At 44.1% G+C, this 15,973-nt stretch overlaps 1 protein-coding gene across 3 annotated transcripts in view; it reads right to left on the bottom strand.

The window, feature by feature from the left end:
* CDK14 (cyclin dependent kinase 14) overlaps nt 1-15,973 on the bottom strand; it is a 472,950-nt gene that overhangs the window by 253,629 nt on the left and 203,348 nt on the right. For all 3 annotated transcript variants that reach the window (XM_034760407.1, XM_034760408.1, XM_034760409.1), the window contains one exon: nt 10,724-10,818. In XM_034760407.1, the coding sequence (XP_034616298.1) occupies nt 10,724-10,818 (95 nt within the window). The remainder of the gene's footprint in view (nt 1-10,723; nt 10,819-15,973) is intronic.

Raw genomic sequence — 15,973 nt, 5'->3', positions numbered from 1 at the left:
AGCCCAACCCCACTTCAGTTCCTTCTTGCCGGCTACTCCGACAGAGGGGAAGGTGGGGGAGAATGGAATAGATATGAGCAACACATCTCGAAGAACAACAGTTACAAAAAGGGTGAGTAACCGTTTTTTCTTCTTAGAGTGCTTGCTCATATCAATTCGAGTTAGGTAACTCCCAAGCCTTACCTCGGAGGTGGGGTCAGAGTCAAGGTATTGCCAACCGAAGTACCGCTCTGCTGAAGGCCTCATCATCCCTAGATTGGTGGACGATGGCCTAGTGCAACGTGAAAGTATGCACTGAAGACCACGTTGCAGCCCTGCAGATCTCCTGTAGAGGTACATGGGCCATGAAGGCTGCCAACGAGGCCTGCTCCCTCCTGGAGTGAGTTGTGATGGCAGGTAGAGGGACCTTCGCCAAATCATAACAAGCACAGATACATGCCGTAATCCAGGAGGAAATCCACTGGGAAGAGGCTGGCAAACCTTTCATCTGCTCCGCTATAGCAACGAACAACTGTGTTGTCTTGCGGAACGGCTTTGTGTGGTCGATATAGAAAGCGAGTGCCCTCCTGCCATCCAGTGAGTGCAGCTGTTGTTCGCGAGGGCTGTTGTGTGGTTTTGGATAGAAGACTGGCAAGAAGATGTCCTGGCTAACATGGAAGCAGGACACCACCTTGGGAAGGAAAGCCGGATGAGGTCTAAGTTGCACCTTGTCTTTATGAAAGGTAGTGCACGGAGGCTCAGAGATGAGGGCCCATAGTTCAGACACGCGTCATGCTGATGTGATAGCCACCAGAAAGGCAACCTTCAAAGAGAGGTAGAGGAGTGAACAAGAAGCTAACAGCTTGAAGGGAGGGCCCATGAGGCGGGAGAGGACTAGATTGAGGTCCCAGGCCAGAATACGGGGCTTCACTGGTGGGGGTGTATCTTTTCCAGACCTTTCAGGAAATGTCCCACGAAGAGGTGTGTGAACACCGTTCGCCCGGAATCACCTGGGTGAAACACCGAGATGACCGTGAGGTGGACCTTGAGAGAACCAAATGCCAGACACTGGTCTTTCAGGTACACAAGATAGTCCAGAATACAAGGATGGGGCCCTGGAGGGGGAGCACCTGCCTTTGGGCACACCAGCTAGAGAACCTCTTCCACTTCACCCTGTATGTGACTCTAGTAGATGGCTTGCTGCTCTCCAGAAGCACTTGTCTCACCGGATCCAAACAGGCAAGCTCTGCCTGGTTCATCCAAACAGGCAAGCTCTGCCTGGTTCACCTGAGTGAAGGAGGTGACTGTGGTTCTGTGTAATGAGGTCGGTAGTGAGAGGTAGCCGTATTGGTGCCTGGACCGATAAATCCATGAGGGTGGGGTACCAGCACTGGCGAGGCCAAGCCACCAGTATGATGTCCGCCTTGTCCCTGTGGACTTTGAGAAGCACCTTGTGGATGAGTGGGAATGGCGGGAAGGCGTAGAGCAGCTGACCGGACCATGGAAGCATGAACGCATCTGCGATCAAGCCTGGACTGTGGCTTCTGAAGGAGCAAAAGGTTGGGCACTTCCTGTTGGCCCACGTGGCGAACAGGTCGATTCGGGGAAGCCCCCAACTGCGGAAGATGGAGTGGATGATGTCCGGGTGAATCGACCACTCGTGCATAAGGAAACGTGTGCTCAGGCTGTCCGCCAGCACGTTCTGAATGCCCCGGCAGGTCTGAGGCCTGGAGAATGATGGAGTGGGCTAGACAGAATTCCCACAATAGAAGGGCTTCCTGACAGAAGACGATCGGGCTCCACCTTGCCTGTTTGGCCATGGTATTGTTGGCCATGGCCATGGCATTGTTAGTCAAGATCGCTATGCAGTGGCTCTGCAAATGAGACAGAAAAGCTTGGCAGGCGAGGTGGATTGCCCTGAGCTCTTTGATGTTGATATGTAGAGCCAGATCCTCTACCTGTCATAAGCCCTGAGTTGTCAGGCTTCTGAGACGCGCTCCCCAGCCCAACGCGGATGTGTCTGTGACCAACGTCAAAGTGGGTTGGGGAGGGTGAAAAGGAACCCTGGCACCTACCATGCAGAGATCCAGCCACCACCATAGGGAATCGAGGGTGTACCGCGGGATGTCCAGGCTGTCGTGGCGATGCAAGCATGGCTCGCATCTGTGTAAGGGCCTGAGCCGTAACCTGGCATGTTGAGCCACATAAGTGAAGGATGCCATATGGCTTAGAAGACTGAGACACTGCCTCACCGTGGTGGTGGGGAAGCTGCAAAGGGTGCTGATTATCTGTGAGAGGGCCAGGTGACATCTCTGGCAGGAATGCTCTCGCTTGATTTGCATCCAGAACTGCTCCGATGAACTCTATTCTTTGAGTTGGGGTGAGTATGGATTTGTTGACATTGAGAATGATACCTAAACATTCGAGCGTGTCTCTATTTGCACCTGCAATTCCACCTACTGACGGGAGCGGCCCCAAAGGAACCAGTCATCCAGGTAAGGGTAGACATGCACGTGGTGGCGGTAAAGAAAAGCTGCTACAACCGCCATACATTTGGTGAAGACGCGAGGCGCTGTGCACAGCCCGAATGGGAGGGCCATGAACTGATAATGCACCTTGTTCACCACAAAGCGGAGGAACCATCTGTGAGACGGGGTGATAGATATGTGAAAATAAGCGTCTTTCATATCGAGGGTGGCGTACCAGTCTCCTGGGTCTAGGGAAGGGATGACTGTGCTCGGGGAGACCATGAGGAACTTCAAGCTATGAACTTGTTGAGCTCACGCAGGTCCAGAATGGGCCTGAGGCCCCCCTTCACTTTGGGGATGAGAAAGTATCAGGAGTGGAAACCCTTGCCTTTGAGCTCCTGAGGGACCTCCTCCACTGCTCCTAGAGTGAGGAGAGCCTGGACCTCCTGGACTAGAAGTTGCTCGTAAGAGGGGCCCCTGAAGAGGAACGGGCGAGGGGGATGGGAGGGTGGGAAGGAGCAGAAGTGGATAGAATATCCCGCCTCTACCGTGCGGAGTGTCCGACGTAATAAGGGACCATGCCTGGTAGAAGCGGGATAGACAGTTCAGGAAAGGAGGATGAATAGCCGGGTTGTGGACTGGTAATCCATCCTCATGCACACCTTCAAAAGGGGCACTTAGGGCCCAGAGGAGGTTTGGGTTGCCCCGGCCCTACCCAGAGGGAGGGCGCAACGGCTTGCAACAACTATATCTATTTCTCCTACAGGAGAAGTTCTGTCTGGGCCTAGGGAAGAAAGACCACTGCTGGGTGGTTTGCGGTTTAAAGGGCTTCCTTTGGGTCGCCGGAGTGTTCATGCTGAGGGACATAATAGTGTTCCAGGAGTCCTTTAGGCTATGCAATCTGGAATTCGTTTGTTCAGCAAATAGGCCCTGGCCATGAAAGGGAAGCTCCTGTATTGTCTGCTGAACCTCCGGGGGAAGACCAGAGGATTGGAGCCAGGCATTGCACCTCATTGCAATCCCGGATGCCAGAGTACGCACCGCCAAGTCCGCGGCATCCAGGGAGCCTTGGAGGGAAGACCAGGCGACAGCTCTGTCCTCTTCAGAAATGGCCCCCAACTCCGCTCGTGACTAAAAAGGGAGAAGCTCTTTAAATTTTAAGATTAAGGACCATGAGTTATAGTTGTATCTGCTCAGGATCACAAGCTGATTTGGGTGCGGGGGCTTGCTGACCCTGCCTCTCCTTTTCATTCACCGCCTCCACCACAAGAGAGCATGGGGGAGAGTGGGTGAAGAGATACTCAAATCCCTTAGTGGGAACAAAGTATTTACGCTCAGCCCCTTTGGCTGTAGGGGGAATGGAGGCAGGCATTTGCCAAATAGTTTTGGCCTTGGACTGAATTGTCTTTATAATGGGTAATCCTACCCTAGAGGGCCCCTCTGGTGCCAGGATGTCCACTATAGGGTGGTCCTCTTCAACCACTTCCTCCTCCTGGAGGTTCATATTCAGGGCCACCCGTCAGAAGAGTTCCTGCAGGGCCCTGTAGGTCCATGGGTGGTGGTCCAGACGTGGAAGTGCCCACCACCGCCTCGTCAGGGGACGACGAGGAAGAAGCCACCAGCAGGACCGGTTCTGTGGCGGCCTCTTGATCCTGAGGGACTGGGTCCTCACAAGCACCAAGTGTAGTCTCCACAAGCGGATGTGGGACTGGGTCCGGGTTTTGTGGTGGGCAGCTGAGGGTTGCCTCTGGGAGGCAAGATCCTGAACAGGAAGGCAGAGGGTTGCCAGGAGGGGCACCCTGGGCCTGATGGTACTCCCAAGGGGTCCAGAATTGCCACCAGGGCTGCCATTGGGGTGCCGAAGCGTCCTGCCTTAGGCTCCCCAGCCCTGATCTGGGTGCCTCAGTCACCCTTGATGCCCTGCCTGATCTGAGGGAGGGCGATCTTGAGTGGGACAGCTAAGGGGGAGCAGAGTGAGACCGCACCAAAGAGGCATCCTGCTCTGACGGCGCTGTGAGCAGGAGCAGTGCCGGGAGCAGGAGCGGTGCCACGAGATAGAGTGGTGCTGGGATAGAGCACGGTGCCGGGATGTAGAGCGGTACTGCTGCATAGAGTGGGTGCCAGTCCGTTGAGCAAGGCCTGGAAGGTGCAGGCTGAGTCCGGTGCTGAGAGCGGCGCCGCGAGGTCACAGAGTGGGACCTGGACCTCGAGCAGGACCACAACCTATCCGCCGACGACCACCTCGAGAGGGAGCGGCTCCGAGGGTCAGGGCTGCGAGACCAGTGCTGCGAGTCAGATCAGTACGGGGCATAGGTGCGACGCCGGGACTCAGAGCGGCGCGGAGATCCTGGTCGGGGGGCAGATGAGCCAAATATGGCCGGCTTGCCTCTGGACGGTGCCGTGCCTCGAAGGAGTTGAGGCCTCGTAGTCAGAGACTTGGGTGTCATCATCTCAATGAGCTCCCTATCGGCTTCGAAGGTGTCCGGAGTGGAAGGCATCATGACCTCCCCCACATGCAGCCGCGGTGAGTCCAGGAGCACGGGACTTCCTGGGGAGACAGGGGCCCTCAATGATTGTCCCCGGCCCGAGGGTCTGTCGGCCATAGGCCCGTCCCCTGCACCGTCCCCTTCCGGAGGTGCAGTGTCCATGGCAGGCCGCTGGGAGGACTTCCCCTTGGCCTGTTTCTTACAGGACAGCCGGTGAGTGAGAGCAGTGCCAGGGAGAGAGCTTCTGCGGCCTGGAGGACCGGCAGCTCCTGGGTTGGCATGCCGAGTCCTTTCTCGGCACCACAGGAGGAGCGCTCTGCACTGAGGCGCTCGGGACTGGGTCCTGCTGCGGACAGAGGGCTGACTCCATAAGGAGTTGCTTTAGGCATACATCCCTCTCCTTCCTGGTGCGAGGCTTGAAAGCATTGCAGATCTTGCACTTGTCTGATTGATTGGCTTCTCCTAGACACCGGAGGCAGGAGTCGTGGGGGTCGCCTGTGGGCATAGGCTTAGCACAGGAACTACAAGGTTTGAAGCCCTGAGACGGCATGCCCTGAGGCCCTGCCGGACGCGTGTTGGAGGGGAAGCCCCCCCAACCATTAAAGATTACAATTAACAACTAAGTAAGAACTATTAACTAACAATGGGTAACTATATACAGAGATTAGCAAAAGAGCTAGGGATTAGGGGGACACTTGCAAGCAAGAGACCACTGTTCCAACAACCGTCACTGGCAGTAAGAAGGAAATGAAGGGGGGGTCGGGCCGACAGGGTGGTATATAGAGTGCCATACCGGCACCACTCCAGGGGGCTCCACAGCCGGCCCAATGGGTAGCTGCTAGGGAAAAGTTACTGACAGCTGTGCACGCGGTGCGCACACCCCCCTAACTGGAATAGATATGAGCAAGCACTCGAAGAATATAATTATTCCTCACTAAGAATCATGCTTTCAATTATCACATATCTGTTCTCATTTCAATTCTTGTTCATAAATATTAAAAGCATAATGAAAAGTATTACTACATATATTCATTTTTCATATGCCATGATTAGAAGGACATAACTAGTTCAGTTATTGATAATATATTTGCATAATTATGTGTCATACTACAAATCTCATTACTGTTTAGAGATCTCATTGTACTAAGCTTGTACCAATGTTTACTGTAGATTTCTGAAATTAGTTTAATGTTTATGGATAAATTTGTCTTCCTTCTAAAAAGACAAATGATGAACTAATAATTCCAACTAGCGCCAAGTTTAGTAAACGCAGACGTGAAACCTTCTTCAAGGAGCTCTGCTTCATCTCTCAACCGCAACCCTCATCACTTCCTCTAAGATGGCTCAGTGTGAAGGTGGCTTATGCACCTTTCTGTAGCTGATACTCCCCACAAGGTAATACCATCTTCTGAATAGGGCCTTTACATGCTCCTCTACTGGAGTGTGCGGGTGAATAGGATTTTTGTCTGCAGTCTCACGAGCCACAAAGTGCATTTTCAGGACAAGTGGAGACAAAAATAGAAGATAATTCCACTATTAAAGGTGAGACTAAATATTTTTCATTTGATTTTGGAGAAATTGTATTAATGTTATTTACAAATGGCCTCAAGAAAATTACACTAACAAAATTGAGAAGCAAACATACATACTATCCTACAGGTGAAAAGGAACCAACTAATGAGGAGAGAGGGTATCAGCCACCCAGAACACAACATACTGCACTGCAGGAAGGGCAAATATTTAATCAAGGACCCAAATCTTAAAAAATTTGACATCAACTGCAACATTCACACAGAGCGCATCGGACTTTTATTTTTAGCGACTTCTGTAACAGAACCCAATGCAGCTAACTACATGGTACCAAATTTACCTGCCACAGAAAGATGAAAGACTGAGTCAATCCTACCACGATTTGAAACAATGGTTCCAGGGAGTCCAAATATTCCAATCTATTCAGGGAATAGCAGGTGCCTTTCAGTCAATCAGTTATAAATTTAAATTTTTCTCTTTAGTCTTGTGTTCAGCAAAGCTTGAATAATGTTCAATTATTCATGAATAATTAGTCGATGTAATAATCGCCAAAGCATGCCAAGAATTATGCCCTACTATTAAACTACAGTATATATTATCCAAGACTGACATTAGTTCTGTCATTCAGATGGTACACCTCTCTCCTGGGACTGAAGGATGTGGGGTCAAATATCACACCAGGACTTTGCTTTGTATGCAAAGCGGACATTTCATTGTGGTACCAGAGGAGGTGTTTCTGTCAGATGAGTTGTCAAAACAAGGACCCTCCTTTCTGATTCTGGTGGCCATCAGTGGAAGTTAAAAAATGTGGGGTCGGGCGAGGGGGGACATATATATAAAATCAATCAAGTGACTATGTGGACAGACAAGATTCCAATAAAGCAACTTCCAATTTGAGCTATTGCTGAGCACATAAAGGAGGTCACATTTGCTTATCCAGTCACTATACTATCCGTTTCTAACTCATTACTGTAAAGCATTTTGTAATACTTTGAGTCTGAAGGATGCTACATGAAACTAAACTCCATTCTACTCTTTCACGGTCAGCTCTGAAATTGGACAGCACTGATAAATTAATACCGATGGCATACTTTAGATTATCTATGGAATCATCACCAAACTGACGACCTCCTGGCTCTATTTGCTGAACACTCTTTCAGATCACTAACCATTCATCACTTATTTAATTACTCCATCTCAAAAGATTTTTATTAAGTTTGAAATTGTCATTAGTGAGACTATAATAATAATAGTTCACTTTTAGAGCAGCAACATATCATTATAAAATCAGCAATAGGTAGGAACTAAAGCAAACATGAACCTCCTGTAAGTTCTTTAGGCCTCGGTCCTGCAAATACTTATGGACATGTTTAACTTTACTCAAAAGTAGTCCAATGCCTTCAGTGGGATCACTCACATGCATCAAGTTAAACTCAGATGTAGGTGTTTGAGATGTTGGGCATTTTAGATTCTTAACTTGCATTTTATTTTTACACATATATATATATATAATGCATTAAAAATGTTGGTTGCAAAGTCAAACACTCAAAAATCAGGAAAAAGTCCGATTTAACAAAGTTTACCCAGGCAACCTTAATTTCTGCCCCTTTCTGAACTCATCCCATGAAATGAATGAGGCAGGGGTCCTGTGAAAAGCATGAGAGCATGTAACTGAAGACTATAAGATAATGCATACGAACAAGGAGTCAGAATTAAGGTTGCATGGGTTATCTTAAAATGGACATTTCCTAACTTACCAGTGCTAAACTTTGCAATCTAAATAGCACAGATAACAGATTTTTGTAGGTAATTTCTTAACCTCTTTCTTATTAAAAGCAGATTTTATTATGTACAATTGGAACAGCTCTCCCATCAGGCATCATCAGGAGAGTCAGAACCTTGAATTTGCAGCACAGACTTCTACTACTTGAGATGTAGGACTAATTGCATTCAATGGCAATGAGAGACAGCTGTCATCAAGGGAAGGGGGATGGACTGTGAGCACCATGTTCTGGGTCCAGGGAATTGTAGAGTGAGTCTTTCTTGGTCTCTCTTCCTGCATGCCACCCTCTGTTTGGGGGAGTTCCTGCACCACATGGTACCCCAAATATTGTTGAATTTCACTGCTGCAAAAGGACCCATAATGGTTATTGAAGTTATTTCCTCATATCTTTACCAATTACTTTTGAGTATTATAACTTGGAAACTGAAATGGCCTCAGTCTTGCAAGGTCCTGAGCACCCTCAACTTCTAATGAGTTAATGGGAGTTGAAAGTACTCAGCACCTCATAGGTTTCAGCCTTAAGGCCCCAGTTCAGAAATCATTTATGAGTTCAATGGGACTGCTCGCAGGCACGAAATTAAGCAAGTGTGTCATAAATTTTTTTGCAGGATAGGGGCCTAAGCATTTTTAACTCAATATGGGGGAGGTGTAAATATTAGAGATGGTTGGGAAAAGCCAGATGTTTGAAATGGACAAAAAAAGGCAACAAATCCCATGAAAAATGTTTTCCATGAGAAATTTTATTTCTCAGCCAGCACTACTCAATAGATCTAAACAGTAGTTGACATAAGATTGCAAAACTGTATTCATGTAAAATTATACAAATATATCTCCACTGTCTGTTACATAATATTAGATGTCAAGACTTTTTTAATGCCGATTCAGTTTATAAGTTAGACACACTGGAACAATTGATTAAACAAAAGCAATCAGGTTTGTGTTGATGTCTCTACACCTGATGTAGGGAAACAGTGAGGTATGCAGCTGCTCTGCACTAGTCTTTGGTAGCCAAATAACCACATTATTAAAATATATCATTTACATGCAAACAAATGAGGTGAACGTCTTCTCCAGATGATAAACAGTGTACTTCATCTTGTAAAAATTAAGGGATGCTACTGAGAAGAGGGGGAAAAGCAACTATGCTGTCTTAAGTATTAATCCAATCCATATTCATTTTATTGTAAAATCAGTCAAAGTTTAAAAAAAACCAAACTAGTAATGCAAAAAATGCAGAGCCTTATTGACTAATAGAATATCTGTCATTGTACTGTAAAGTCAAAACTCCTCTAGACTCATTTGTTTCATATAAATTACATGTTCTTAGATCCATCTGTGAAAATTGGGAGGTTAATTATGATGGTACACTGCATGATTCCACAGCTAAATGCTGAAGTAGTTCTACACCAGTACCATATGTCTGTCTTAGGAAAATGTAGAAAGATTAATTAGGAGTTCAAGCCCAAGATTTGGGAAAGTAATACTCTGAACACAATTAGATCGTTACACTGTGTACTATGCAAATTGAAGTTTTAATTAATAGCTGAAACATCAGTCGGGGGGAAAATAAATCTATGAAGCCTAAATTGTATGCATCAGACCTTCCTTACTGGCACTGCTTACTAATGAAGGTCCTTTCAGAAACCATGCACTGGCTAGTCACAACAAAAGTCATTTTCACTTGTCACATTCATTTGATGTAGATATTACCTGTGGAGCATTTTAATCCTATTTGCTCTCCTTAACCATTTTTTAATTACCATCTATCCTGACACTAAAGAAAATGTTCTCATAAATAGGCCAGGCCCAGGACACACATTAAATAAACCAGCTGAAAAGTCAGTTTAACATTACAGTGACCTGAAGTGTTCTTACAGCCACTTAACTGCCTCAGACACAGGGCTATTGTAGCAAGCTTTCCAGTTTCAAGATATTCCATTACAAAACAGCTCCTTTTATAACAGTCACTCTTATGGAGAGAGCAATGGGTTATCATGTGCCTGTTCCAAATCCCACTGAAGTTAATGAGAGTTTTTCCATTTACTTCAATGGGCTTTGGATCATTCACTAAAACGAAGCTTGGCAGAATTCTATTTTTATTTTTTCGTAATTTCAATGGATAAAAAACTTAAAAAGAAATGTTTTTATTTTGATCAATTTAAATTTTCACAGTTGCTGGCTGTAAGAGGGAGGTCAGAATTATTGCTCGACAGCAGATATTGAGATTCAAAACATTATAACTTATAATCATTATAACACAAATTGGCAAAATCCCATGTCAAAAATACAAAGTAATATCCTTCAATCAAACTCTGAAGTTCTTAAGCAGCATTTTTCTTATGTTGCCTATCTGTAAATTTTAATAATCATAGATGGAATCACTTTTGTCGCTTTGTGCATGTATGATAAATCAACATTTACCAACAAAAATTAAATTCTTCCGAGCTTACCTAGCACATTAAATTAATTTTACTTACCACATATTCAAACACAAGTGTCAATGTCTCCTTGGTGTGAATGATGTCATGAAGCAGCACAATGTTAGCATGTTTCAGTCCTTTCAAAAGAGAAGCTGCAAAGCAAAATGTACACATTATAAAGAACGTATTACTTCCACAAGAAATAAATATTTTATAGTGAAGGATTAGCCCATTTGTTTTTAAAATGATTAGGATGGTAAATCAGTCACTCTCCAGATTTCATTCACTGGCTGGCCATCAATGGCTTTGTCCTGAGGGGTGCTAAAATGCCCTCAATTTCATCCTTCTGCATGTCTCAAGATTAGGGTTAGGCAAAATTTTGGGGCAAAACTTTTCACTCAAAAAATACAGATTTGAATCAACCAAAATATTTCACAAATTTGTGTCAAATTCACTGAATTGTTTTGGTCAAAAAAACCTAAAAATAAATCCGGACAAAAACAAAACGGTTCACTTTGAAAATGTTTAAGTGAAATGTTTCAGTTTTTTTCTAGTTTATATATATATAAAAACAATTCAGGAAATTTAAATTTGTGAAATGTCTTGGTTGACCCAAACCTGCATTTTTTGGGTTTAAATTTTTCAATTTGAATGACTTTGTTTTGAAATTTATTTCAATTTTATTAATAAAAAATGTTCATAACAAAGCAAAATGTTTTGTTCAGCCCAAATGTTTTTTTGTGTGTGTGTGTGTGTGTGTTTTTTGTTTTGTTTTGTTTTGTTTTTTTTAACTTTTTGGTTTGCTGAAAAATATGATTTCTTTTCGTCTTGGGTCTACCCAAAATGACCTTCCCTCCCCCAGTTTTCAGCACAGCCAGTGAAATGAAAAATCATTTATTCTCACAGCACTAATGAGGATAAAGCCCAGCCAGTGAAATGAAAAATCATTTATTCTCACAGCACTAATGAGGATAAAGCCATCCTTCTCTCAATGTTGTCTTCTCCATTTGCCAGTCAAACTCAACCCTGCTCTGAGGCAGAAATAACAGGGGTTTCATATTAGTGGTCTCCACTGAGTGACTCAAACCATTACCTTCTAGCCTATCAAATGTGTATGTTGATTTTATAATCTAAAATCTTTTTGTATCTCACATAAGATTTATCTCAGATAAGATCTGAACATTTTTCAAAATGACATTTCCCTTTCATAGGCAAAACACAAAAGGAGCTTTCTAACCAAAGGCAATCATATATTCTGTACATAGCACTTTGATAACTTCCCCCCATACACATTCAGATTTGTGGGAATTAACTATTTGTATTAGTCAGTGACAATAGAAAAATAAGTTAAGCAGTGTTTTCATATCTTTTTATAAATGTTATCAATTCATATTTCTTATTAACATCAGGGTTTTAGAATAATGACAGAAATCTTTGTCTACTGAACCTGCAGAAGATTTCCCACAAAAAAAATTTCTTTTGCACTGCAATGCATATTTAATGCTTGCGTCACAATGAATAATTAACATGTATATTTAATGTTCCACAAAATATGCCATAGTTAAGCAATATGATATGACAAGCCATGTGTTGTTACCAATGTCAACATGTCATTGGTGCCTCGTCATGCATACATCTGAGAAGGATTAATACCAGTTATCATCATGGAGTATATTACACATAGAAATATATGGTATGTCTCGGTAGTCATTTACCGTGACTAATTTTTCCTCTTCCCCTCTTCCCTGTTGTTTTGGAAAATAATGAAGCACCAGATTGTGCCCAACATCATCTGCATGTGGGCATCCCTCTTTCCCATGCACAGAAGAGACTCAGACACTTCTATGGAACAGAGTAGAGTGTATTCTGAAGGGTTGGGACTCACCCAGGAGATCAGGAATGGACAGCCATGCTTTGAGTGGAGGCATGCACACATTGTCTCCCAAACTGGTCCTCTAGGGATTACCCTGAAAATGTAATACAGCCCTGGGCAACAACTCCATTGCAATGTGCAACTCGCCCCCACTCCATTTAAGGATTCTTGTTTGGCTGTCCCAGCTAGCACCCCCCTACTGGAGCTATGTTGTGAGGAAGTGGAGGATGATGGGACAGGGACACACCAAGGATCCAGAGCCAGTGATCCACATAGATGACTTTGGCCTCAGGTGACTCCTACAGGATTTGTGGAACTTGAAGGCTGGATCCCAGGCTCATTGACCAAAGGTGACGCAAACCCCTTCTCTTGATAGAACAGTTGGGGGAATGCCACAAAGGATCTTGGCTGAGATTTCCTCTCCTTTAGTCCCCCCTATTCCTGTAGCTTTTACTACTGCTTGATATCAGGAATGTTCAATCTCACAATTTCAGTATAAAAGGCCAAATTAAAGCTGTTACTGGTGCGTGTCACAGGGTGGCTGGTCCCAGTAAATTAAGTAGGTCCAGCACCCCTGTTCCACAACAGGTACTTTGGCCAATTAAGAGAGCGGGGGCAGCACCTGGGTCTATAAAAGATGAGGGACAATCAGAGGGAAGGGGAGATCCAGTGAGAGAAGAGAGCTGGTGAGTTAAGACTGCCAGAGTCAAGAACCTGGAGGAGCACTCCAAGCAAACCTGCAGAAAGCTATCTGCAGACCATTCCTGGAAAGAGGACAGAATTATCAGGAAGCCAGTGGAATGGCTGGCCTGCTATCCTTCCAGTGCCACAGAGCCACGGCCAGAGAGGCTGGTGAGGACTGAAGGCTGAGAGCAGCAGAGGGAGATGCCTGCTGGCTCTCAGAGCCAGGGCATGGTGAGGGGCGCAGAGGCTGCACTGCAGTTTATAACCAGAATGTGGTGAGGAGCAGAAGTGCTCTACTTGATGCAGTTTCTGGATTATGGTTATGGGACTTGTTTGTGGGACTTTTATAATAAATTAACCCCTCAAGGGATATATATATTCAGAAAAACTATTTCGACAATTTCGGGAGACTCAAAGGGAAACTGAGGTAGGCGCACCTCTCATGCCATGGCCTGTCACAGGAGGGTGCTCTAGGCAGGGCCACCTTATGACAGTAAGTTAACAATCACCTAAAGGAGATAAACACTTCAGGTAGTCACCTGATCAGTGAACAGCTGATAACACTAATATAGGAATATTTTAAAAACTCTAGCATTTCTTTATCCCTCTGGACATTAGCTAATTCTTACCCGTTCATTATGCTTTTACTGGGGTATCACTAGAAGATCTATAGTACCTGAAGGGAGAAATTTTTGGCCATTGGGAGCCAAAACCAAATTGGAATTTTTCTCGGAGATGAGTCCTGACTGACCCGGCTATCAAGGAACAAACACAGAGGTGGAATGTATCAAAAAGAGAGTAGCTGACATGGAGCTCAGAGGAGGTAAACAGGTAGTAAGAAACTCCATTAACCAGTTTATCTTTAGTAACAGCTATCATTCAACAAGGAATCAGGGTAAGTGGAACAGGCTGTTTTGGAAAGAGGAAAGGAAGCAAGGAAGATCATAACACAATTTTAATAATGGTCTCAGTTTATAACCTTAAGGAGGACTATAATTGTGTTCAAGTTGTAGGGTAAAAGCCAACTAAAGACACACACTTTTTTTTTTTTTAATGGAAAGACGTGAACAGCAGACAGAACGTGATACTACATAAAGCCCTCACCCCTTTTCAACTCACCATCCCACTCTCTCCCATACAGAGGGATGCATTAAAAATATCCTGACACAAGCTTAGTAGAGCTACATGCTGAAATAGTATTTATAACCTCTCTCAGTCTTCACTGTTCAGGCTACCTCCTCTAGATGGCTATTACTTCATTGTTAAAACCTCTAAATGGGTCATTAAAGCTTAAACAGTACATTGTAAGCAACACACCCTCAGGTTTTTGTACAGTCTATCCTCCTACACATACCCCCTTACTCCTGCCTCTCATTTATCATCTGTAATAGCTAATTCTCTCCCTTATCTGACTGTTTTTTTCTGGATCTTCAATATCTACCACAGGCCACAAGAATTACAAAATGGCTGCTAGGGGTTCTTTGCCTCCCATATTAGTCCCACAGAAAGAAGTAAATAATAGAGTAGTTTAATATACATGGAAAGAAAAATCCTTCTCGATTGTCATTACATATGTAATATTTTTATATTGTGGAAACCAAAAATCAGTTCTGTCATAAATTACATTGGTGTAAATCCAGGGTAACAGATGCAATCAATGGAGTTGCTCTGCATTTACATTCATGTAACTAATGGAAGCAATATGGGAGCCAAATTCTGCCTATTGTTTTTGAAAACTATACCAAGAGACAACACAAAACATTTCTTGACCCATAGGCTAAACATGTGTGATTTAATAAGTGGACTGCATTTCCCCCTTCTTCTACCGCCCGCCACAAAAAAAAATCCTTGTTTTTTAAGTGGCATGCATAATCTAGAGTATGAAGACATTTAGAAACATCTCCTTTCAAAACGAATGGTCACAAATAACTGCTGTTGAAATCTCACAAGGCATTTTGTGTAAGTTCTTGTTCAGAAGTGGATAGAACTGCAAAAACTCCAGTAAATTCAAAGATGGGACGAAATAAGTAGCATCTAAAGGCAGGAAGACTAGAGAATGAAACAGCATAGGTCTCTGTGACAGACCTAAATTCAATTTTGAAGCTGCCAATACAGTTGCTGTTGGAGTTCCACAAGGAGTCAGGTGCTGCTACTGTTACAGCTAGAACAAAATATTCTCCTACAGATTGTCAACCAAATCTAGTCATCATCACCTACCAATGTCACACTAAACATGTTTTTTGGGGAAAGAAGACTAAAATATTGTTGAGATAGCACTTCAAGAAACCATAACAGCAGCAGGGAATATACCAATATGTACAGTATACTTAGCATTTATTCTGGAAAACTAATGATGTAATATTACTTTGATACTAAGATTTTTATCCTCACATCAAATGTAAGGTAAACAGATGGCAGCATTTTTAATTCATTTCCCCAATGAGTCTTTAGCAGGCATGCTAGCATGAGTCTTTAAAAAAAATCAGTATTTGGGCTAAATATTACTACATTTGGTTGGATGCATAGGTGCTTGTTCTCTATTAAATGTTTTTATTCATTCTCAGACAGGATAAATTCCCAAAATTAAAAGACTCACTTGGGAGTCAGGCAATGAGATAAAGCAGTAGTTAAAATTATCACAAACCACTACTTTCTGTAATCTACAATGAGTTCAATAATGCTCATGCGTGAGCCACTGGTAAGGGCTAAAGTCTCTACATTTGCACACTTACAGTACATAAACTAGAAAT

The sequence above is a fragment of the Trachemys scripta genome, chromosome 2 (genome assembly GCF_013100865.1).
Source record: "Trachemys scripta elegans isolate TJP31775 chromosome 2, CAS_Tse_1.0, whole genome shotgun sequence".
Classification (NCBI taxonomy): Eukaryota; Metazoa; Chordata; order Testudines; family Emydidae; genus Trachemys; species Trachemys scripta.
The sequence above is the reverse complement of the archived record's forward strand: the minus strand, read 5'-3'. Positions and strand labels throughout refer to the sequence as shown.